Raw genomic sequence first — 25,806 nt, 5'->3', positions numbered from 1 at the left:
TCACAGAAGACTTGAAAGCAGATAGTGTAGTTTCCCTAGTCTTGCACCTCAACTTATAAAGTGCGTTCAGGCAGGGGTGACAGACAACAAGCACAAGTGTCCTTTCCTCATTCTTCATGGAGCAACTCTAACCTGCTGTGAGCCTCGTGTCTTGCTGCTTTCCTAGAGTACCCTGCTGTTGTTGCACATAGTGGAAAGAGGTGACAGCAGGTGTGAACTGCCAGCATCACCACCTCCTACTTGAACATAACTTGGAAAATATTTTTTGTCTATAAACTTTGCCTGAACTCACCAATGAATTTCACATTGCAGAAACTGCAATTCTTGGTGATACGACTCTTGACTAAAATTGCTGGCAGGGATGTGGGGAATTTGAGGTTTTGTCTATTGTTCTCCTTGAAACCATTTTGTTCACGGTTCCTGGCCCAGAGACCCCCAGATGGGTAGTGGAAGAACCTCTCAAGATAGGCTTCCTTGCCCTTCAAAAGTAACAGTAATACATAAAATCCCTTACAGCCTTTGCTTCAAAATAATCTATGTTACAGTCGCTTGGGGATTTATTTTAACCACTAAGCAGCACGATGAGGCCTGAACAGCTTGAGGTACATGCCACCTTGTGGCTTTAGAAGTGTGCCTCTTTGAACAAGAGGAATGAAGGTTAGCGTCACACAGGTATCGTCACACAAATACAAAGAACTGGTGGAACTGAAAGCTTGCTTTCCCCAAAGGCAGTCCTACAGCATGATATAAACAGAGTTGTTCCTTCTCCACATTCATTATACTGTGTATTGGAGAAAAATATGTTAATACTGAGCTGTTAGTGAAGAAAATAGATAAATATAACACATTAGAAACATAAACATAAGAAAAAATTGTTTAACTGTGAAGGTGGTCAAACACTGGAGGAGGTAGTCCAGAGAGGCTGTGGAGTCTCCATTCTTGGAGATGTTCAACTGGATGTGGCCCTGAGCAGCCGGGTGTAGTTGATCCTGTTTTGATTAGAGGGGTTCAACCTGATGCTCTCCAGAGGCCCCTTCCCATCTCAGTCATTCTGTGAAAAAAGCTCTGATATGTACAGTTAACTGCATCTTAGTAACAACACAGAAAATGTTATGAGTATGTGCTTATTTCCTGAAGATTGGCCCCAAGTTTCAGCATCAGGATAGGGAAGCCCTCCATGTTTGAGAATTGGTGGGCAAAGAATGCGCACTTTTTTCGAAACTCATTTGTTTGGAAAGAGCATTGCTGTACATGTTAGCTGGCCATGGGCAGAAGATTTGATGTTTCCTGTGGGAATACTGGACTTGTTATGGGGCCATTGCGGAACTGGTCTGTTCATATCTGCTGCTCTGCCTAGCTTGGCTGCTCTGTGACTGGAAATGTGGACAAATTGCATATTCTAGTGGAAAACAGGATGTTTCTAGGAAAGCCTAAGCATATAACATCTTTAGGTGTGGCTGCTTTTCAGAAACGCTAACATTGGCTTAACACTTTCTCTTTCAGATGAACTTGGTCTACACAACCTCCTCTTTCTCCAAATTTTACAAGCAGTCCACAGTTTCAGAAGTCAGGTAAAACTGTGGTTAATGCAGTTGTATTTCTGCTGGATAGTAAATATTATAATGACACCATGAGAGAAACCTACTTTTGAAGGTTATGATTTAGTCTTTTTCCTATGCACTTCTACTGATAACAAAATACATTTATAACCTGTATCAATTCATTTCACAAAAGTAAGGACAAACTGAAGTCATATAAGCAGTTCCTTGTCTGCCGGGTGTACAATCTGAGGTAAACAGAAATGATGTTCCTAAAGAAGTTTGGTGATGCTTTGACTAATAGGTCACACAGATGTTTAACCACTTAAACATGCTATTGGAGTGCAACTCTATGTTATTGACAGAGTTGCACGTACTTTATAAGTAATGTTATTGGTATAAAACTGTTTTCTGCTGACAGAACAAGGGGAAAATCCCTATACTGCAATAAAGTACATTTACTCTAATATTATGTATGCAGTTAATGCTAGAGGAATAGTTATTCCAATCCAATGATTTTAGGAGATAATCCAGCTCTAATTCAAGTAGCTATGATGATATCCATAGATCTCAAAAGTCAGGAGCCCTCAGGAAGTCAGCCTGGTGAAGATCCCCAACTGGGTGTGAGGAGTGTTTTTTGGTATTGGGAGCTTTTCTAAAAATTATTTATGTTTTAGGAAAGAAAATATATTCGGTGTGTCAAAGAAACAAGGCAAGATGGAAATAATCCATACTTTTATGAATTGGTACTTCAGAAGCTTGTGTTGAGAGTCTAGCCTTCAGAAAACTTTCAACATGATGGTAATCTGTAGGACCTTTTTATTTCAGTAACAACAACAATGGAGGCCTCCTTATTCATTTCTGGATCGTATTTGTGGTACCACAGGCGAAAGGCCAAGTGCTGTGTGAAGATTGTGTGGCTGCTGTCTTAAAGGATTCCATTCATACAAGTATCATTAACCGGACCTCGGTAGGAAGTCTTCAGGGCCTTGCAGTCGACATGGACTCCATTGTACTGAGTGGTTAGTATCAAGCACATACCCATACCCTTGAGGAAAGCCTTCATTAAGCAAACATTTTTATCTTCGAGTAGCAAGTTTTATGAATAAACCAAAATCTTTCTCCAGCATCTTTAGCTTCTAATGCTAAAGTTCTTATTTTTATTTTTAGAGAAAGGAAAAACAAAAAGAGATTTGAGGTCAAATCAAGGTATAAACTATCCTTGTGAACACTGATGGCAAAACTTTCCTTACTTGGAATGCTGATGTTCAATTTCAGGAGCTAAGCCTGACCCTTTGTAGACAGCTCAGATCTGGTTTATTCTGTGACTTTAAAAGTATAAGAAGACAACGGATTCAGGTTTTCACATAGATAAAACTTTAGCCCCTCCACTAGAAATGAGATTCTTGTCACTCTTTTATTAAAGATTCAGAAATGGATTATAAATCTGCCCATTTGTTATACTCCTGTGCCATTCCTGCCTGGGGAAAAAATTAGCAATGTAGGATTCAAGTATCTCTTTAATGTAATTGGCTACAAAATGTTGTATGATTTGCAGCTCTATGTAAAAAGTACAGAACAAGCTTAATTTAAACAACTCTGTTAACTGAAAGCTGAAAAAGACTGTAGCCAAGAGTGAGAGAATGACCTCTTGGGTGCCTCTGTCTCAGTCCTTCAATTAAATTTGACTGCTTAATTGACATGCAGTCTCTTCTTGCTTCAGGCGCTAAGATGTCTGGGGACATGATACCTCCAAAGCTGCTTGCAGAGTTTGCAGAAATGAAGGGGATTTTGGGAAGCCTCCCTTCCTGAGAGAACTGTTTTGCCCTGTGTGTTTAGTGTTATGATTAAAGAAGTGCAATTGAATTAAACCCTGAATTCTGGATTTTGGGCAAATGAGGAGACTCACACAACTCTTTTTTCTGTGCAGCAGGTCTTCGGTCAGATTACTGGTCAACAACAGGCACAGGTAATTCACCATTTTGGCATCTTCCTGGCAGAAGAGAGGTGGAGAACAAAGCATTTAGTTCAAGTCTTAAAGACACTGTTCAGTGTTAATTTAAAAGGATTAAATTCAGCCTTGGCATTTATGCCCTAAGCTGCTGTAAGAGTGACCCAAAGTCTTGCAGGTTACAAACACAGAAACTGCCTGCCTTTAGTCTGACTGGTAAATTTTTCAGCTGTACCTGGAGGCATGGTAGGAAATAATCTCTGTCAGTTAGTTGTTTGCTATTCACTCTGTGTTGAAGAGAAGATTAAGCTTTTCTACACTGGACAGTACTGAATTTAAATCTATTTATTGGCTTTGGAGATAAACAATAGCAATGATTTCATCCATCTTTTATCCTCCTTTACTCCCTTTTCTTCAAGGTTAATGATGAGTTTTTCTTTCGAATGAATTCGCTAACAGAAATTAGCTTAAGCACTTCACTTTTGCCAGGGTTATGGGAGACACTACTTATATACCTGATTGGTTTCGTGTTATAAACCTCCCAGTAGGGTTCTTCAGCAGTGTGCAGTGACTTTACAAGCAGTTTAAAAGTACAGTGCATCTATGTTCCCTAATATGTGGAGTAGGTACCTAGAAAAAATGCACGACTAGGCTAAGCAATAGTATGCTAATCACCTTTGATGCAGACACCTGATCATCACAGACCCACAGAATGGTAGGGGTTGGAAGGGACCTCTGTGGATTGTCTAGTCCAACCCTTCTGCCGAAGCAGCGTCACCTACAGCAGGTTGCACAGGACCTTGTCCAGGCAGGTCTTTAATATCTCCAGAGAAGGAGACTCCACAACCTCCCTGGGCAGCCTGTTCCAGTGCTCCGTCACCCTCAGAGGGAAGAAGTTCTTCCTCATGTTCAGATAGAACTTCCTGTGCTCCAGTTTGTGCCTGCTGCCCCTTGTCCCGTTGCTGGGCACCACTGAAAAGAGTCTGGCCCCATCCTCTTGACACCCACCCTTAAGATATTTGTAGGCATTTATAAGGTCCCCTCTCAGCCTTCTCTTCAGGCTAAACAAACTGAGTTCCCTCAGTCGTTCCTCGTAGGAGACATGTTCCAGTCCCCTCATTATCTTTGTAGCCCTCCGCTGGACTCTCTCCAGTAGCTCCTAATCTTTCTTGAACTGAGGAGCCCAGAACTGGACACAGTACTCTAGGCGGGGCCTCACTAGGGCTGAGTAGAGGGGGAGGAAAACCTCCCTTGGCCTGCTGGCCACACTCAGTGCACCCTAGGATACCATTGGCCTTCTTGGCAACAAGGGCACACTGCTGGCTCATGGTCAACCTGTCATCCACCAGGACACCCAGGTCTTTTTCGCAGAGCTGCTCTCCAGCAGGTCTGCCCCAAGCCTGTACTGATGCATGGGGTTGTTCCTCCCCTGGTGCAGGACCCTGCACTTGCCCTTGTTGAACTTCATCAAGTTCCTCTCTGCCCAACTCTCCAGCCTATCCAGGTCTTGCTGAATGGCAGCACAGCCTGCTAGTGTTATCCACCACTCCTCCCAGTTTTTTGTCATCAGCAAACTTGCTGAGGGTGCACTCTAACTCTTCATCCAGGTCATTGATGAAGAAGTTAAACAAGACTGGGCCCAATACTGACCCCTGGGGAACACCACTAGTTACCAGCCTCCAACTAGACTCAGTGCTGCTGATGTCAGCACTCTGAACTCTGCCATTCAGCCAGTTCTCAATCCACTTCACCGACCACTCATCCAGGCCACACTTCCTGAGCTTCCCTAGGAGGGTGTTATGGGAGACCGTGTCGAAAGCCTTGCTGAAGTCTAGGTAGACAACATCCACGGCTCTTTCCTCATCTATCCATCTGGTTATACCATTGTAGGAAGCTGTCAGATTGGTCAAGCATAATTTCCCCTTAGTGAATCCATGCTGACTACTCCTGATAACCTTCTTTTCTTCCACTTGCTTGATGATGGCCTCTAGAATGAGTTGCTCCATCATCTTTCCCGGCATGGAGGTGAGGCTGACTGGCCTGTAGTTTCCTGGATCCTCCTTCTTGCCCTTTTTGAAGATTGGAGTGACATTGGCCTTTCTCCAATCCTGGGCCACCTCTCCTGTCCTCCAGGACCTCTCAAAGATGATGGAGAGTGGCTCAGCAATGACATCCGCCAGCTCCCTCAGCACTCGTGGGTGCATTCCATCGGGGCCCATGGATTTGTGGGTGTCCAGATTACTTAAGTGATCTGTCACACAGTCCTCCTCGACCAAGGGAAAGTCATCCTCTCTGTAGGCTTCCTCTCTTGCCTCCAGGGTCTGGGATTCCTGAGGGCCAGTCTGAGCAGGGAAAACTGAAGCAAAGAAGGCATTCAGTAACTCTGCCTTCTCTACATCCTCCATCACCAGGGCACTCACCTCATTCAGCAGTGGCCCCACATTATCCCTAGTCTTCTGTTTGCTGCTGATGTACTTGAAGAAGCTTTTCTTGTTGTCCTTGACATCCCTTGCCAGATTCAATTCCAGATGGACCTTGAAGTCCACCTGGAAAAACTCTCTTGGGCCAGCAGTTGTCAATCAAGTAGGGATGTGTTGGTCTCCCTTGATCCGTAACACAGGCTTACTTTTCATCTTGTGAAGTTGCACTATTTTGGTTTTTTAAGGGCTTTGGTTTTTTCCAGGTCTGTATTTGTCTTTTCTGAGATGTGAACTTGTACTACTGCAACGATTACTTTTCTATCCGTGATTTCAGCTTCTGTTATCTTGCAAGGTTTAGTCTTGCATACTTTCTCAGAATTCAACAATTACTTTAGTCAGTGCAGCCAAGTCAAGGTCTCCTAGTACTGCTGTCCACAGGTGGACTTTGCATCACATACCCTGGGCCATGGTTTGCAATGCTTGGATTGGCATCAGCCCATAATTTCTCAAAATTCAAGTCAAGTTGCTACAGCATTCATTTGCTCAAAACCTTTCCTGACTTAAACTGCAAAACATAGCAATAATGGCCTTTGTCACATCTCATTAAATGTATTTTAATAATATAAAAGAATTTTGTGTATTAGTGCTTACTTGTGTAGCAATTTCATCTCCCAGTTCAATGTTCCAGAATTATTATAGTCAGATCTTGTGCTTCGATTTATTCCAGAGTGTAGTCCCTAAAAGAGAAGAAGATAGAGAAGAGTGCAGCAAAGAGAAGAAGATAGAGTGCAGCAACGATACTGATGCTAAGGCATTTTTAGGACTTACATGGTATCTTTCACACAAAGGGAGAAGGATGGCCTGCCATATTCTAGACATCTTTCAGAGATTTACAGTGCAGTCAGCCACAGGTGGCAGCTGGTATCTATGAGAAGCACAGTGCTGGTATGCAATGAAGTTGCAGAGGAATAACAACATGGATTGCCACAGGAGTTGAGACAGTCTCACACTGGTACAATTTCATTTGTTGTGGTACCTTGAGTGTGTCTGCTTAGGATGACAGAAGATGGTGCACAGCTGAAAGTGTGAATGCAGCAGCATACAAGGAAACTGCATCGCCTGGTTGTATTTTGAGAGTGATGGAGTTACTTTGGCATGAAGACGGACCCAATTATTAGTTCAGGCACAGCCCTGGAGTGCAGATTTCTTGAAGCATGTGTTGGAGAAGAGACTTGTAGAGATTCAGCTGACGCGAGTGACTTGCATTGCCCTGGCTATGCAGGGTCTGTTTGGATAAAGACTGTAACCAGCTTTGGTTTCAAGCTGGTATGTTAGCATTACTTCTAGTTCCAGAGAGAGCTTTGAATTCTCTGCACTGCGCTCCACACCAGCAGTGAGCTGGTCGTATTATTAACTACATAGTAGAAATAGTGGTAGTCACATAATTCTAAAGATTGTGATCAAAGTTGGCTTTGTTAAGCGTAAGTAAATAAACACAAATAACTGTTAGAAGAATTTTATTGGGAAGACATAAGAACAAGAAGGAAGAAGGAAGAACAATGCTTCAACCAAAGCTTTAAATAGTTATAACTGTAATTCAGTTGAACAGTGTGTGACCCTTACAGATCATTCAAGAACATTCAGAGCATTAGTTTCAAGACTGTAAATTAGAAGTGGAAGTCAGACAAAGCCTGCCACTTCCTGTCTAGATTAATTGCTGGTTAAAAGGCCGGCATTTAATTTGAGTCAACACTTCATAGTCACCTTTCACAGTGCTCCAATTGGTGTTCCACGATAGTAACTATTTCCGAGATTTGTCTTTTAATAGGTAGAAATTGATGCAAATATTTACTTTGGAACTTATTCTCCTTAATTTGCATTTTCCTCTTTGTCACCTTTCAAAGAGCTATGTTAAGAGTTTTAGATATGACCAAACAAAAAAAATCCCTAAGCTTTTTGCTGAATGGGAGCTGCAGTATTTAATTGAAATAAAGACCTCAATATGTTTGACTTGAAAGCAACAATTGTTTCAGCTTAACTGGAAAATTAGATGAAAGTGGAATAATTTTCTGGTGATTCTTATCTAAACTATGACACAGTCTTTTTTTGGCTTTTTTTTTTTTAATAAAAGTGTTTTGTAGACTAGGCTGTATCATTTACATTTCACGGTACTTCCATTTCTAACAGTGACTTCTAATGCTGCAAAAGTTTTTAAGTCTTGACAGGACAAACTGGTCTGAATTAATTTTGACCCTGCTTTCAGTACAGGGCATTGAACAAGAAAAGTCCTAGCATCCCTTCCAGCCTGAATGAACTGGTGAATCTGAATTTAGCGGTAGCACTTACAGCTCATTTCACAATAAAACATTGAGAAGCCTGATGTTGAAACAATAATATAAAAAAAATGGAGTAATAAAAAAACCTAACTTGATTTTTGCTGTGTTTTTATTTATTATAAATATCCTAATATCCATAGGGGCAAGCAGTTGATTTCTGCCTTGATAAACATTTGCCAGCCAACAAACTGTAAAAAACTGTTGTAAAAAATGGCGGTGCTTTTGCGCAAATACCCTGCAAGGACTTATTTACGGCACTGTTTGCAATGTTCTGTAGTTTTATGAGTAGACTTCTCCTTGACCATAGACTTGAAGACGCAAACATAGAGTGGCATAGACTACCTTGTTTTCACATTTAGCTATGCTTTCAAAATGCATAATGTTGCTTTAGTTTAAAATTATTTTTAGGATTGATTTTTTTTTCGTACTCCATGAGGATTCAACAGTTTTGTAGTGAGTGTCCAGTGTTGAAAATGTAATGTTTCCACAGGAACAAACTGTATGTACGATCTGTATGCTGATCGCCTACGTGAGCACATTCCTTTGGATATCCATGCTACCTCAGGGGGAACGATCTGCTATTTTAAACTGGTTGCATCCGTGGGCCATCTTATTCGTCTGTCAATAGCATCCCTTCAGATTGAAGCAGATAACTGCATCACTGACTCACTAACTGTTTATGACTCTCTGATGCCAATCAAACATAAGATACTGTACCGGTGAGTATGAATTTTCATTGAGAATTCATTGACAATCATTTGGGGCTTTTTTCTGTAGATTTGTTGACTGCATTTTTGGTGGATTTCGGTTTGTTTTGTTAAAAATACTCTGATCTTCATGCGTTATGCACACAGCACCTGGCAAAATACTTTCTTTTTTTTAGAAAAGTGGAAATGTTGATCTTACTAATAAAATAAATGATTAAATATTCTTTAAATTCTTCTTTATTCTTCAGCTAGAGTGCATCTTCACCTACCTGCAAAACTATGAGAAGTTCACACATTAGTGTGTGGATTTTTCTGTCTCTTACCGGAACGCAGATGCTGACTAAAAGAAAAAGTCAAAATTTCCTCCTCTAAGCAAAATTTTCTTCTATTTGAAGATTAGTTCTCTTCATATGAAGACTGAAGTTCTAAAACTAAGTCTCATGATTCTTTGGATACTTACTGCCACTCACCAGTTCAACGCTTTTTTTAGCTGCTCTGAGTAGTACAGAGGGTTACTAAAATCTGGAGTTGAAGATCTGAAGGGTTGAGTGTTGTGGACTAGGTCTTTTTATTATTATTATTTTGTATTATTTTTCTCTCTTTAATGACCCAGTAGGCTTTTTTGGGTATTTTTTTGTTTGAAATTCCTGGTAACTTGTTCCATATGGCTCTGTCATACTGAAACGTGAAGACAGCACCTCCATCAGGCAGATGAAGAGCTCAGTGGTTTGACCCCTGAAATCCTTATTTCTGGCTTGTCAGTGTGTGTATAAGCCTCAAAAAAGAGCACTGGCTTTTCAGTCCTCTTCAAGAGCTGTCCTCTAGTCAATCTGAATCACTCACTGACTTGTCTACAAAACAGCAGATGGTGTTCACTTACTTGTTAGTATCTGTAGAAGACTGAGGATATCTGCTAGGTAATGCACATGGAAAATAAAACTTTTTCTATGAGACTAGTTGATTGGCTCAGATTCTTCATTTCTGATTGGAAGAATAACTTGCTTCTTTCCCACTCTCCAACCCCAAGCTAAAACTGTTGGTCTAATAAAATAATTTTTCTCTTTCTACAAGCCTTTCTTTACTATTGACTTCATTTGTTTTTGTTTGGAGTGAAGGCTGAAAGTCAGTATTATCTCCTAGAGCTACATGTTCCATCTTCCTTTTCATATTTGTAGTTTTTTTCTTTTTTCCCTGAGTTTCTAACCGGCCTTGTAACAGGTACTTTTATGTTAAAGACCATGGAGTTTTTACTGGGCATTGAAGCTCGGCACCAGTGGGAAAGTTATGCACTGAATGAGAGCGTTGTGTTGGGTGTTTTGGTTTTTGTTTGTTTGTTTTTTACGATTGCTTATATATGTACTCTCCTTTCTTCCACCTCAGAGCTTGTGAAGCAGGCGATTCATTGATGTCACTCGTGTCCACAAATAATCTCATGCTGGTAATGTTTAAGGCAGCACAAATAAAGGAACAGAAGGAATTCCATGGCTATTTTGAGGTCATTACACAAGAAAGTAGGTTTGGACTGTGTTTGTAAATGTGTTTATTGTATTGTTGCTGCCTGAGATCCCAAAGTGGCTATCATATTCCTGACTATGGACGAGTGACTCCTCTATCTCAGTTTCTTTTTTTACACATGCCTGTGTCTCTCCTTCATCTCCCCTGCATTACTGGGCATCTGCCTTCCTCTTGTGTGATTTGATCTGTGCAGATTAGTTGTTCTTAAGCGACATAGGAAGGTAGATGGCTGAAACCAGCACTGACTGAATTCAGTTGGTCAGGACTGCAATGTGCCAGTAGATGGAGTTGTTATTCCAGGCGTAGCACTGCTCTGGACTCTTGGTTTGGGACTCAGGGGCGAAGTTAAAGGCGCAAGGAGTTCAGCACTGAGAAGTAGATTCAGAAAGTAAAACTTTGGTAGCTTTGTCTGCATTTTCCATCGGTCCCTGCCTCCTCCTTAACACAAAGCTGTCTGAGGAGCCGGCGGGTCCACCGGCTGGAGCCCTGGGTGCGCGGGGAGTGAGGGCTGCCGCAGAAACTCTCTGCCAGAGGGCGGAGAGGCCTGAAATAGGTGCTGGCTGCTAAAAACGTGCATCTTGTGGCCTTAGGTGGAGAAAGTAATAGCGTTCATTTGGGGGGGGGGGAGGTTGCCTTTTTTACCTTCACTTGCTATGGGACAGCAAGTGCTGTCTCTGCCCTAGTGAGGCCCCATCTGAGGAGCTACTGGAGAGAGTCCAGCGGATGGCTACGAGGATGATGAGGGGGCTGGAGCATCTCTCCTACGAGGAGAGGCTGAGGGAGCTGGGCTTGTTCGGCCTGAAGAAGAGAAGGCTGCGAGGGGACCTTATAAAAGCTTACAAATATCTTAAGGGTGGGTGTCAGGAGGACAGGGCCAGACTCTTCTCAGTGGTGCCCAGCAATGGGACAAGGGGCAGCAGGCACAAACTGGAGCATAGGAATTTCCAGCTGAACATGAGGAAGAACTTCTTCCCTCTGAGGGTGACGGAGCACTGGAACAGGCTGCCCAGGGAGGTTGTGGAGTCTCCTTCTCCGGAGATATTCAAGACCCCCCTGGACAAGGTCCTGTGCAGCTTGCTGTAGGTGACCCTGCTTCGGCAGGGGGGCTGGACTAGATGACCCACAGAGGTCCCTTCCAACCCCTACCATTCTGTGATTCTGTGATTCTGTGATTCTGTTTGTTTGTGCATCAAGTCCATCATCTGCTTTTTGTTCCTTTAAGCTTTAAGTAGTTGTTAGATCATAATCACAAATAGTAGAAGGAACCTCATGCTAACAGCACAAGGAGAAAAATCTAACACAATCAAATGCAAGGAAATTCAAGCTGCTCAGAAAGATGCTGCATACTTTCCACGTTGAGAATATTTAAGCACTAAAATGCCATCATAAATGCATGTGACGAATTCTCCATCATAAATAACTTTTAATTCAGGGCAGCTATTTTTGTTTGTTTGGTTGGTTTAAATTCAGGGCTGGGTTTTCTGTGTTGGCTTTTGCGTGTGTGTGTTTTGTTTTTAATGAATTCTCTAAATCCATTGAGTAGTCATAAATGGAAGTTTTAGCTTCCCAAAGGCTAATTAGATTAGCACATTTCTCTTCTCACTGGCCGCATTTTATGATTAGAGATCCACATCTGCCACTGCAGAGTGGATGTATTGATGTGCAACACAGTTCACTAAGACTCATTTGCAGAACTGCCTTTGGTGACATAACCGATATAAAATCTCACAATGTTTTTTCTTCTGGTCCCACAGAGCCCAGCAAACATTCCTAGACTTTTACATCCCTTGACTGTCTGCCTCATTGGGAAGGGTATCTTTTTACTACTTGAACCCAGACAAATGTAATTCCTGAGCTGCCCTGTTTTGCAGTGGAAGAGTGGAAGACTTCTGATAAATTTGGATACTTAGTCCACGGAATAGCTTTGCTGGGCTTTACCAACTTTTGCTGCTTTTTTTTTTTTTCCCTCTCCCCCCTCCCCCCCTGCCAGGGTGTGGAAAAGCAATAGTGACAAAAGAGAAAACTGGCTATGAAGGGAGAATAACAAGTCCCTACTACCCAAGCTATTATCCTCCAAAATGTCTTTGTGCATGGAACTTCCAGGTAACATGAATCTCTTTCTCTCTTAGGCACTGTTGTGTATTTTGGGCACACAGAACCTGTAAGTATAGCAGAAACAACTGTGTAGGGAGTAACCTGCATCCTTACAGATGGGGCACTTTATAGAAATGACACAGTGGAATAGCTGGCTGTGCTCTGTTTTTTTGCACTAGGTTTTTTGTTTTTTTTCTGTGCACATATCCTTAATGAAGAGAACATCATCCATGGTATTATAAAGGTGAAGAGCTGAGATGAGTTGAAGTTTAGCCTGCAGATTTACTTCATGGCAGATAACGTACAACTTCACTGGCTTTAATTCCTTTCTTCCCACCCCTAAAAATATGGGGAAAAAAGTATGTACAAAAGACTCCTCTAACCTGCATATTATTGTCGCTTCTCTGATATCTCTTTTCACTCTATTTGTTATAGTTAATAAATTGCATTTTTATATTCTAAGGTGATCTGTCCTATCACCACAATCACACAGACTGGTTTTTTTTTATATATTTTTTCTTCATCTTTTCAGGTATTTTTCTGGAGGCAAAAGACCAAAAGCTTACATCAGTTTAAATAGTTTTGTCGTGCCTTGTCTGACGACATTAGTGTTTCTCTGTTGATACTGCTAACGTATGATCTTTGATTTACAGTTTGCCCTTCAGTGTTTTCCCCTCTAAAGAATATGGCAGTGGATATGATGCAGTCCACTGTTTACCCGTCTTTCTGCTTATGCTACTCGTATCTGGTTAAGCTACTGGCTGCCCATGTTGCATCACACCAATCTGAATGGATTCCAGCTAGCTATGACCTACAGCCTCTTCCTCTTCTAGAAAGCTAAGGCAAATACTTTTTTGCTAAACTTCACATCTGCAATTCACCCTGAACTTCTGATGAAAAAGTTTCTGGCACTTAGCATGGGCAACCCCCAAGACTTGTTTCTCAAAAGAGTTTAATTTCCCAGTAGTAGTTCAGTGCTGAATCTTTCCTCATTTTCCAAATCATGTTTTCTGTAAAAGAGAAGGAAAATATCTACATTTCTGGATTCTTTTCCTGAATGAGCCCTTGTTTCTAAATGAGCGTTACCTTGTACTGCAAAAAGGTTCTGTTCCTTTTCATAAAGGAAATTGTAATCAATTATGAAACTTAGTGATACTGCCAGGCTTAAAAGTCTTTTGTAAAATGCTAAAGAATGCTTGGCGGAGCAGGTGCTAGCAGAAGACTACAATATTGTGGTAGAAATAACTCCTAGCATTACAAGGGTGACACAGATATTCAGTGTAGTATCTTAGCTAACAATCCTCTGGGGCTGTGTGTCCCTACACAAGTAAATTTGGATGTGTTTGAGTGCTTTGATCTTGATACAAAAGCTGCTTTCTATGGCTTTTTGAAGATGAAAGGACTGTTGGCTAGAGGGGGGAAAAGCCTGCAGCTGTGGTGGGGCTTTGCCAACCTTTGCTTTAACTCAAGACCAAATAGCTGGCAGGTGTCTCGAGTGCTGGCTGTTGAGCTGGTGAAGCCAGCATAGCTCCCAGAGCGCGGCATTGCCAAGCGCTGTAATCACTGAGATAAGTTGAAAGACTCTCATGGGCTATGCCCACAAAAGGAAAATGAACACTACTAGTACTGCCTTTCTCGTTCCCAACAGACTCCACAGAAGAGCCTTGGTATAGCTCTGAAGTTTCATAACTATACCATCAGTGAGAAGAATATTAAAGGCTGTGAGAGAGGATGGTGGAAAATTAATGAACACATGTAAGTACTTCTGCATGGGTTATTAAATTAACATTACCAAAAAAAACCTTCCCTGCAGCTCACTTGGAGAGTTTCCACAGAGACAGAGATAATTCACTGGTGTCTCTTACCATTTTTTTTGTTTGTTTTGGTTGATGATGTAATTGAATCTTTGTAAAATATATACACATATAAATAAATTTTTTTATTGAAAAGCACTGGAAAAGTGAAACCAAGAGCCTTTGGTATTTCTGGAGAGAAGGAAATGGAAAGAGTTGGGTGAAGGTGGATGTCCTGTGAACCCTAAAATAATTCTGGGTTTTCTGGGATCATTGAACAAGGCCTGTTAGAACCCTTTTAAGTGTAACTTGATTCTGTGATTGCTCATGAGGACACTGAACCCAATTAACTTCTCAGTGAAAGCTATTACAATGAGATTATTGGGAATAGGAGAGTAAATCCTTCCACATTCCAGTCACTGGCTCTTGAAAGAGAAACCGCACGGTTTGACTGCCAAGGTACTACTGTATTTCTTAAGTGTTTTTTATTAAAATACTACTGCTTTCCTATGCACGTTGTCCACCCATTTTTTCTTTGATTTTTGTTTAAGTCATCTTTCAATCATTGAATGATGAAGCAAGGCCAGATTTAGGACATTGGAAATTTTTTTTTTAAGCTTTGTTCAGATGGAAACCTCAGTAACACCAGACTTGAAACTGAATTTCTGAACTCACTACTGAAACTAAGCGAAGTCAGTCAGGCCTTTAAGAATGTAACTGAAAGAATAACAGAGAGGAGAAAAAACTTTCTCTATTCTTTCATACTATCTTGTACTTACACAGAGAAAATTCAGTTTGTCCAAGACTCCTGAAATTGTGCCTTGATGGGATTTGGTTGCTGGAGTAGATGGGCACATAAAAACACCAGTCAAAACAAACAACTTTGGGTGTGTTTGTGGGGTTTTTGGTGTTCTTCTTATGATGCAGTTGGAAAGATTTGAGATATTAGGGATGGCTGAGATATAAAACAAATAAAGACAAAATCTGGAGAAAAAGCTGAGGGTGGGTTCATATTGTAAGGGTTCTTTATATGAGAGAGCAACTTTTAAATAAGCCTACCAATTATACATTCAACAGAATAAAATGTCAGAGCATGACCACTAGAAGTGCACTCGGGGTTACTTTTGAAGTACTACACAAGAACCCGTCCTTCTGATTTCTGTTGCAAGTTGCTCATTATATAAGTAGACCAAGACAAGTTTCCCTCTGAAAGTGTCTTTTTCACTGAAGATAAGGCTTTTGAGCCTCTGTGATTTTCTGTTCTTTGTCTACTTTCCATGGCAAAAAAATATGATTTAAAGCATGAAACATTTTGATATTTGATTCCCCCCCCCCCTCCAAATTTTAATGGTTAATGAAACTGGGGAGAGGGAACTCCACCTTTTCAACTTCCTGCAATTGTGGCTTATAGCATGCATATTCTGCTATCTTTGCTAAAAAGGGTTAAGAAGCTGCAGGAGACTGATTTTGGTAAATAAAGACTGCTACCATGAAGATGGTACAGCTAAGGTTCTTTCAAACCTCTAGGGACAACTTTAACAAGAGGCACTGAATGCAACCATGAAGTTCTTCCTGTCTTTCTTCCAGTGGACAGGCAAATGTTCCTCTGTCTAGTCAGAGGGGTTACAGCTGATGAACTGCTTTTGCTGAAGTTCTCATGGGCAGAAATATCAGCGAGTCTCTATGAGCAAATCGTTAGAGGTTTATGTAATGTGAACAAAGAGGTTATCAGTGTTGGTGCAACATCCCGTTGTCTCTGCTACAGGATTTATGTACCTACTCATCCCTTGAAAAGGTATCCCACTCCCTGCTTCAACATATGGCACAGGATCCCCTTAATTAGTTTCTCTCTAGCAATGGCACAGAGTTACAGATGGTGCCTTGCAGGCTCCATTTGCCCTGGACCTGGAGAAATGGCTAGTAAAACACCAGTAGAAGGCTCTCAACGATCTGTAGCTCTGTCTTACCAATCCCTCAAGCATGTGACTTTTCTCACTGCATAGAAGAGATAGCTTCCTTGATATTGCTGTCTTAGCTCTTCTACAGATGGGCAGGAACTTTCTCTACTTCTGGTGAGATGAGGTTGATTTATGTGGCTGCGAAGCAGTCAATGCAGCCTGCAATTGTTTTTAATGGTGCCAAGGTTTGTTGGAGGGAAGTTGTCTAAGTGTTTGACAGAAGGAGAAATGTAGAAAACGTCTGTGGGCTAATGGAGGGGAATCAGATGGTTAGGTGTCCTTTTGCTATGCACTGTGGCAGGCAGTTTTAGGTTCGGAACATTGATGACAGAGACACTAATGTGAATGAGATTAAGATTTCTTGTAGCAAGAAGTCTTCACTCTTAGCTCTGATAGACTTTTTTTTTCCTGACAGTTAACTTTACTATACCAGAAAGCTGTTAAATTAACTCTCTACTTTGCATCTGTTTCCAGGATGTGTAAGAGGAGTCTATTTTTTGAACTGTTTTGTTCATGTATTTTTTGCATTGCTGGAACAGAACCTCCTAGATCTATTAAAAGGATGTTTCATATTCGTAGGGTGGAACAAAGTACACATGGAAACATATGAATGAACGTGGCCATTCCCTGTGGCATTCTTCAGTGTGGTGCACAGGACACCAGGCAACATCTATCCACATGGAAATCACTGACCAATTTCCCTGCATTCATTGACATGCAGAGTAGTCCTGGTCCAACACCCGGAGCTGCCAAAATAAAGAAGGGGAATATTTACCTCTGGATAATAGTCCATTTAACAATACAATTATCCATTTTCATGTTCTTTGAGTTCATACTAACAGCATTATGTGACCTTGCACTGCTGTCAAGCAAGCGTGCACGCCAAGTGTGCTAAGAACCAATACAGCTCCTTCTGCTCTTAGATCTATTTAGTCTGATAAGTACTTTTCTTGACAGGTGTCTTAAAGCCAGATGTTTTTCTTATAAGTGCTGCATTTTCAGGGTGTTTTAGTGGAACAGAGGAGAGGGTCCTTATTTCTACTTCCAGAACAACCTGTATGGTTGGTGTTCACTGGTTTACTACATTTAAAACTGTCTCCAATTTTTAAAGCATGATACAGCAACCTTTTCCTGTTAAAGAGTCTTTTTGGTTCTGATTTCAGCTAGAGTAGCGTCTGAACACCAGTTGCAGCATCCTTGGCATCTTTGATGAAAGAGGCGGTAGAAATGCATTGGCAATGGTCGGATTAAATGCTTACTAGCATCAGGGAGCATTTAGGTTTCTCTGAGTTAAGTGGCACCTAGGCAGAAGTCCATGGAAGCTCTCTGCCAAAATGGCAGCTTAAAGTAGATGCGCACCTAAAGGATTTTTTTCATCTAGATTAGTTACTTGAAGATATGATTTTCAAAGGTAAACTTCCAGAATGTTAATGATGGATGAAGGCTGGGTGACTACTTAGAAATATTTTCAGTTTCCCTGAATATACTTCTCTCTGCCTCCAAAGTAGTTGGACCAATTTTATCCCAATGCCTTTGTGCACTCTTCTTCAGGTGCAATCTTCTTTAGGTGCTTTGCACTGTGCTGACGTTTCTCCTCCCACCCAATTTACTTAAGTCTTCACAAAAATCTGAATCTTTTGAAAACAGGTATCAGGAGTGCTGACAAAAGTATCCATGTTTGTCGTGACAAATTTCTTTGTTACATCTCTGTTGCTCTAGACTTTTTGGCAAGACATTCTGCATGCATGTGTGTGGACGTGAAAGTTTATGACTAGCATTTTGGGGAATAAGGGTACTGTTTCAGATTTTTGTTCTTAATTAAAGTACAGCAGCTGACTGTAGTGCTGAATTTCAGTGAAGTTGACATTTAAAATGCATGTAACGCAATTTTGATGTGAAGGCTGCTCTAGAACTACATTGAACACTTTTAGGTACTGCGGTTACTATGTTGATCACCAAACAGTCTTCCACATTGCAAGTTCTGCTGTCAACATTGAGCTTCAGTGCAGTTCGGAGGTCTCAGAGAAGCCACTTCTGGTGGAGTATGGCAGCTATAACATCAGCCAGCGTAAGATGGATTTTATCTTTTTCACCCCATCTTTGCAGTTCAGACCTGTGAAGCAGCACTGTACAGGTCCAGTAGGATATAATTAAGTTTGTGCAGGAAATTCTCTGTTGGCTTTTTGTTTATTTTCATTTCTAATCTTACTGAGTCAGGTAACTATCAAACAAACAGCCTTTTCCAACTCAGCGAGGCTGTGCAGCTAAGGTTGGTGGGCCTGTGCAGCATGCTTTGATTTCCCGTACGCACACAGTCTGTTCTTCTGCACAGGCCTTAAAGCTTCCTGCATGGCTATGATCACAGTGCAGTCAGCTGAAGTCTGCTATTCGTGATGGTTTTCACCCCCAAGGTTTTGTTTGCAATGTCTCTATTACTGCAAAGACTTCCAGGCAATGAACAGAGAGTACCAAATAACCAAGTGCCTATTCCAGTGTTTCCATCAATTAAAATACTTTGTGTGCAAGTAGAAATCTGAGCTGAAAAACATCTCAGAAAGTTGAAAAAACAGTCCAGGACTGTGAGCTTGTTCAAGTTCTGAGGCAGACAACTGTTTATTGGTACTTTTTCCCCTGTGTTAACCTTATGTATTCATGTTGTTAAAGGAGGAGAAAAGCAATGGTTTCTACACATATTTACTAGTCACATTGGAGAAATTTTATGCATTGCATATATTTGGAGTATTTAAAAAGATGGCAACTTCATGATTCTGTTTCAAAAGGCATACATTTGTGTAATTCATAAGTCACCTCAATACAGGTAACTGACCAAAGTTGCAAAGTACTTCAAATTTTGGTTACTGGAAGTGAGACTCTCCTTTAGAAGATGATGACATTCTAAGATGTCTTGTGTTGCTCCATAAAGCACATTTGGTCCAGTCCTAGTGCAGAGCCTGCAGTATATATTGCAGTAACAGCTGGATTGGAACTTTAATGGTGCTTTTTCTTCTTTTTTTATATCCCAGTTTTCAACATCTGAACTCAATTTGAGTGCTGGCAATGCACACAGACTATGAAGTTTAGATCAACTTTATCATTCTTTAGAACAGCTTAGTGACTGTGAATTGAAATGAGCAGGCAAAATTTGGGAAGAAGAAACTTTGAAGTTGTTGGTCTTTTTTTGAATTTTTTTTCCTCCAGCTTGTCCACCTGGACATTTCAAGTGTTCTACTGGCTTGTGCATCCAGCAGATGCAGCGCTGTGATGGGATTAACAATTGCTTTGATGAAAGTGATGAACTCTTTTGTGGTTTGTATTCACTTACTAAAGACCTTAAAACCCAATGAATGTATTCTCTGGTCTTAGAAGGCAGCTGAAACAAAGTGAATTTTGGGGGGGGGGGAGGGGAGGGAGAAGATGTTTCCAACTTCCTTTGTATGTCCAGGTACAGACTATCAGTCAGTCTCATGAGTGCTTAATTCCTAGTTAATTAGCAAGAGACAAAACTAAGAATGAAGAAAGCATGGCACTGGAAAGCACAAGGAATAAAGTTAGATGTGTAAAAATAGCTGTAATAGGTTATATTCTGGTTTTAACTCATGTGAGAAATGCTGGTAATGATAAAGTTCTGGTCTGTTTTGAGATGAGTTGTTTTTGTGGGAGAATGACAAATTAGGCTGCATAGAGTAGGTGAGGGGGCTAATAATTGTCCATGGTGAAAGAGGGTTAGAACTTGGGCCACTCCACCTGGGGCAATGTGTGAGCTGGGATATGTCACCGAACTCCTTTGTGCTTTATTTTCTCCCTTCATAATGCGGCACTCATGCTCATCCTTGTGTACTGTGTGGTGAAAGTATGAAAGTGGTACCCAGGTGTAGTCAGAAGGGTAGTGTAAGTGTTACAAGCATGTTTCTGTAGTTGATTTGGCCTCTGTTTTTAAAGTTGTCCCTGAGTGGAACTGTAACTCCAGCTTCGCAATGCAGGATAATCTGCTTGCCTGCAATGGAGTAAGCGATTGTGAGAATGGAAAAGATGAGCAGAACTGCACCCACAGTAAGCATACTCTCTTGATTATTTTTTTCCTCTCTTCTATCATCTATACAATCCTGACTTGAATACTTGATGCAGTATTCAAAGAGTTAAGAGGCACTATCAAATCTAACTCAGGCTATATAATCCTGTTCTGTTTTCTGATATGCTTATAAATAAGCTGTTCTTAATTTTAAACTGTTTCTTTTCAGTCAGCTCATGAACATCTGTTTCAGCAAAACACTGGTGGAAGAATTAAGTACTCTGGGCGCAGGATGGGGATCTAGGGATTTAAACCTTGAATCCCAGATTTTATCTCTTTAAACCATAATTTGTGCAAATTATTTCCTGGATCTGTTATACCATCTGTGAAATAACTATAAAAATTATAGTTTCTCTGGAGCAATTTTCAGGGTTACAAGGTTAATGTGTTCAAAATGCTATGGAAGCTATAAATTTAGCATTGGACACAGGAAATTTTTGAGTCAGCCATTTCTTCAACTTCTTAGAATAAATGGACACCATGACATATGAAAGGGAGCACAACTGGAAAGTGCTGCAAGTAACATTTTAAAAGAAAAGTAATGATTTTTCACCTGTTTGACTAGATGTGTAAAAGGATTCAGGATACTTCTGTATGTCGAGAAGAAAAATAGTTTGGGTTTGAGCGGTCTCATTGATTGCAAGCCACAGGGAAACAGGAAAATGCCAAGGCTGGGGTTGCAGTTTAACTGAATGCAATTAATAGGACTGATTTCACTGCTATGTTTCATTTTATATTTAATACTGAAATATAAAGGAAGGCTTCTTTCCGGACTGCTGGATTTTTTTTCTTTCTAGCTTAATACTTGCTCAACAGTTAAATTTTTTCTACTGTATCTGTGTTCATTAGTGCTATGGGAAAGGACAGGAGGAAGTCCTTATTCAAAGATTTAGCCAGCTTGGTGCAATCCTTAATACAGATGCAGTTCTACTTGAATAGTTTATGCTACTCGTAGATTGCTTTAAGCCACCCCAGCCAAAACAATCTTTTGCTATGTTCCTTCCTATCTATTGATGTATGGATGAATCTTTTATCTGTGCAGACATGTCTTCAAGTGTTAAGATGATCCAACAGTGTTTCTTTTTTTTCTTTTTCCCCACAACGATTTCAGGTATTCCTTGCACCAACCACACGTTTAAGTGCAGAAATAACATTTGCATTAGGAAACAAAATGCAAAGTGTGATGGGACTGTGGACTGTATTGATGGAAGTGACGAAAGCAGCTGCAGTAAGTCCCTCTCAGATGTTCATCTTTTTGAACTTTGAACTTTTTACACAATAAAGCCCTTTATTTCTTCCTGTTTTGGAGAGGGTACAACTCGTGCAGTGGATATTGAGATTTTATTGCATACTCTCAGTGATAAAGGGGTAATGATCAGCTATCAGTTTACTTCAGGTCTGGTTGCAGAACTTCCTAAGTTCTTGTGGGAGAGCAGCTTACTGTTATGGGGAGTCTTAGCTGTAATGCTTATTGTAGCTATGTTAAGGAGTGGGGAAGCAGGATTAATTGCAGAGTGAACTTGGCTAGCTGGTAAGGCAGCATTTTTGTTGCCTGCAGCTGTGTCAGGTAGTTCTGTTGGAGTCAGACTGTATTCGGACTTCAGAAGTGACACAGCTGCAATGAGATAAAAAACCCACAAACTTTCCTTTTATCTGTCTCTTCCGGATGGTGATGACTCCAATATTTCATAGTGTCAAGTTAGGTTCTAGTGTCAAGTCTTCTTAAAGTAACCTCTATACAAGCTTTTCAGTTCGTTTTGCTGTAAAGTGAACAGGTGATTTAACAATAAAAGTGGGGTTAGGATTAGTTGCTTAAACTGAATATTCTCAGGTATTTTCTCTGGCCCCCAGCTGCTTCTAGCATGCTACCTGTATGTCAAATCTGCCAGCACCTGCCTTGGATCCAACAGGACACATTAAAAGACTAGCTATACACCTACTGGTGTTTGGAAACACTAAGGCTGCTTTTGGCTCTTTGGCTGAGTGCTGCAAAGTGTTGACACCTGTGTGTGGGCATGTGGGACTAAAACTCCTGAGCAGAGGCTTTATGTGCATGCACTAGGGATGGACACGAGGCCCTACAGAGAGGTCTTTCTCCCTTGCTCTTCAAATTACAGTGTGCAGCTTTTCGTGCTGAATAATGACTTCTTCATCTGTGAGTTAGTAATATACATTTTCAGACTTTTAGTTATTTCTGTGCAAATTAATGATTCAACCACCTAATTTCTAAAATAATAAATGATCAAACTCCACGTATGTGGCTGCCACTGAGAACATTTTTCTTGTGTTATTCCCAATGTTTTGGCAAGAAATAAGTTTCCTGATAATGCTGAACTTCCTTCCTTCCCGACAGACCCCTTTCAGTTCAGGGTTGACAGTATTAAAAAGAGAGGAGGGATTGTCTATTTTTATATGTTCATTTTGATGCTTAATAAATCAATGGATCCTTTGGCAGTTCTGACACAACAAATATTTAAAGGCCAATTTCTGCAGCAGAGCTAGAAAAGAAACTTACTAAATTTCCCAGGACAGTGTTTTTTTTTTTTTTTTTATGGAGTCACCTCTTATTTCAGGAATAGAGTAGCCAAATAGACAAGTTTTCCAATTAGAGCAGGACAAGGAAATAGATTTCAAAATGTTTCAAAGTGCAGGATTCTTTCATGCTCTATGTGGGAAGTACTTGTCTTAAAGAAAGCACTGGGGATGGAGATTTTGACCTGAAATGTCCCTTGCAGGTTGTGGCAGCAGCAAGAGCAGCAGTCTTATCTCTCGGATTGTAGGTGGTACGAACACTGAGGAAGGTGAATGGCCCTGGCAGGTCAGCCTCCATTTTGTGGGAGCTGCTTACTGCGGGGCATCGGTGATATCGAAAGAGTGGCTTGTGTCTGCAGCTCACTGCTTTCAAGGCAGCAAGTAAGTGATCTTCCCTCTAACCCTGTCCCAAACATCGCCAGCGTCCCCAAACACCTTTAGCTTCCAGAGTTTGAACCACAGTGGGGCAGGAAGTGCCCATGTCTTTTGCCCCCCTGGCTGTCGGGGGCTCTTTTGGGATACTTTTTGCAGAGATGGCTTGCTTGTTTGCTCCTGACCAGGCTGGCTGACCCCAGAGCGTGGCGTGCTCACCTGGGGATGCGAACACAAGGCCATGCGAAGTTTGTGTCTGCAGTGAGGCGGATCATCACCCACGAATACTACAACAGCAGGAACTACGACTACGACATCGCGCTGCTGCAGCTGAGCAAGCCGTGGCCGGACACAATGAGCCATGCCATCCAGCCCATCTGCGTGCCCCCCTTTTCCCACAAAGTCCGCAGTGGTGACAGGTGCTGGGTAACAGGTTGGGGCCAAAAGCAGGAGGCAGGTGAGTTTCAGAGCTTCAACCGAGCTAATTTTGTGCTCCGGTGAACAGAAGCCATCATAGCTGTGGATGTGCTCTGCAGGACACCCGCTTTTGCTACGCGGCTGAGTTGTGCAGAAAATCATGATGTTTTGAATTTACTGTCCTGTGGAAGTAGTTTCCTGCATACGCGTACTTTCACTTGGTCAGGAGAATTGGCTGCTGGTCCTGCGAGTCTGGAAGTCCTGCAAGCTCGTGTTATTGGCTAAGACTCACAGGGAGTTATGCCTGCTCCAAAAGAACATGGTATTTTTTTTCCCCTTTGTTACTCTTGGAGGCGTGTTAGCGTGTCTAAATGGATCTTTGCTGCTTGTTGTGGGAGGAGGGATCTTCTAAGTCTTGCTCCTCCAGCCTCTGTAGGCTGAACAGCCCCATGGTGCCAACCCCAGCTGCGAGGTGCCAGCTCTGTCCTCGGAGTGCGGCTTGACAGAACGGTCATCCCCCTGACATAGTAGCCGCCCGTGTAACGGCGGGCTGCCCCACGGCAGGGGTAAGCCTGGCACTCCTGCCGCCTTGACCTGAGCTGCCTTTTCCCTGGTGCAAATGGTGATACCTTCTGCCCTTCTTCTGGCCAATTCCTAAAGCCTTCCAGTGTACTTGTAGGTGTGATGGCTTCCCTCAGTGTAAATCATGTAACGGCCACCACGCCAAGCCTTGGGTCTGCCAGCACCGGCGGGGCTGACCTGCCGCGGCCTTGCCAGCCCTCTCGGGGCTGCCGGCACCATGCTGGCCCCACTGCCCCGCCGCTCTTGGCAGAAAGTGGGAGAGGCAAATGCACGGTGTGAGGCAGCAGCAGGTAGTCAGGCTCCAGCATTTTGGATTGATGTTTGCAGCCAGAATTACCACCTGCCAACTTACATTTAGCATCTCTACAACTAGCTATAGTGAAAGAATATATGGTAGCGAACCAAGTGCCAGTCCCCTTACCAGGAAAGGACGGCGATACGGATGTGTGCTGTGGTGCAGTGTCTCTCTCTGGCCTACTGGTTAGACACCCGTGTGATTTAAAAGCTGTTTATTTGAAAGATAAATGTCATGCCTCAAAAAGAAGAGAGGGATTTCTTTTCCCTGTTCTCCTCTTTTCCCTTCATTGGTTTATACAACTTGATTGCCAAATCAGTCTTTTAAGTATACTTTATTACATACCAGCTTTATCCAACTCTGAAACAAAGTTTTGTGATGTAAACCAGCATTTACATATTTGAATATGTTGGTGAAGTTTCTTTGGCTATATCCAGATTTTGAGAGGATTACCTGGTGATCTTATTAGATCAGTTGTACTGAAAGGAGGGGACGATTCAGTTTACTTCTGTTTTTCCAGAAGTGTATATTTTACAGAAAAGATGTTTTTCAGCAAAGTTTTCAGATGGAAAGGGCCAAATTTGAGATATGTTCAAGCTCTTTATGCTGCCAAAAGAGCAACTTGCATTCCATAACTCTGTCTCATGCTTCTGATTTTGGATCCAGCCCCTTCAGATTCACTACTCTAATTGCAAAACTGTCTTGTGATGAACCAAATTCTTTTGAGAAATCCTGTTTCGTTTTAAAAATAAAAAGAGAACAAATGAAGAAATCCTGAGACATTTTGCAAAAGGCTTTAGAAAAACCGTTTTTTGGCCAACACAAGTGATTATGCCATTGTATCTGTTGTGGCCAAAGGACCAAGATCATAGTACATAAATGCCTGACACTTAAGAGATATTCTGTGCTATTGCAGTTCATTGTTTGGAATCTGGAATAACGTGGAGGTCAAAAGTACCTGTGGATATTTTCTGAAGACTTCTTATTTTGCCTTTCAATAGATGAATAAAATGCTAACCTCTGCTGATTCATCCTTCTTTTGATTTATTTTCCAGATGATGAAGGTTCAGCAATTCTTCAGAAAGCAGAGGTAGAAATTATTGACCAAACGTTATGTCATTCCACATATGGGATTATCACAGCTAGAATGTTTTGTGCTGGACTAATGTCCGGGAAAAGAGATGGGTGCAAAGTATGTATCTTAGCACACCTTGCATAGAGTTTATC

At 41.5% G+C, this 25,806-nt stretch overlaps 1 protein-coding gene across 1 annotated transcript in view; it reads left to right on the top strand.

The window, feature by feature from the left end:
- Positions 1 to 25,806, top strand: part of TMPRSS7 (transmembrane serine protease 7) — a 34,547-nt gene that overhangs the window by 6,444 nt on the left and 2,297 nt on the right. Inside the window, exons 4-17 of the mRNA XM_009941242.2 lie at positions 1,504 to 1,571; positions 2,367 to 2,560; positions 3,469 to 3,507; positions 8,736 to 8,964; positions 10,333 to 10,463; positions 12,458 to 12,570; positions 14,210 to 14,316; positions 18,244 to 18,380; positions 19,511 to 19,618; positions 20,252 to 20,362; positions 21,493 to 21,609; positions 23,117 to 23,294; positions 23,474 to 23,742; positions 25,635 to 25,771. Coding sequence (XP_009939544.2) covers positions 1,504 to 1,571; positions 2,367 to 2,560; positions 3,469 to 3,507; positions 8,736 to 8,964; positions 10,333 to 10,463; positions 12,458 to 12,570; positions 14,210 to 14,316; positions 18,244 to 18,380; positions 19,511 to 19,618; positions 20,252 to 20,362; positions 21,493 to 21,609; positions 23,117 to 23,294; positions 23,474 to 23,742; positions 25,635 to 25,771 — 1,938 coding nt within the window. The remainder of the gene's footprint in view (positions 1 to 1,503; positions 1,572 to 2,366; positions 2,561 to 3,468; positions 3,508 to 8,735; positions 8,965 to 10,332; positions 10,464 to 12,457; positions 12,571 to 14,209; positions 14,317 to 18,243; positions 18,381 to 19,510; positions 19,619 to 20,251; positions 20,363 to 21,492; positions 21,610 to 23,116; positions 23,295 to 23,473; positions 23,743 to 25,634; positions 25,772 to 25,806) is intronic.

This window comes from Opisthocomus hoazin, chromosome 1 (genome assembly GCF_030867145.1).
Source record: "Opisthocomus hoazin isolate bOpiHoa1 chromosome 1, bOpiHoa1.hap1, whole genome shotgun sequence".
NCBI classification, from domain to species: Eukaryota; Metazoa; Chordata; class Aves; order Opisthocomiformes; family Opisthocomidae; genus Opisthocomus; species Opisthocomus hoazin.
Note: the sequence above shows the minus strand (reverse complement) of the source record. Positions and strands in the feature narration are given on the sequence as shown.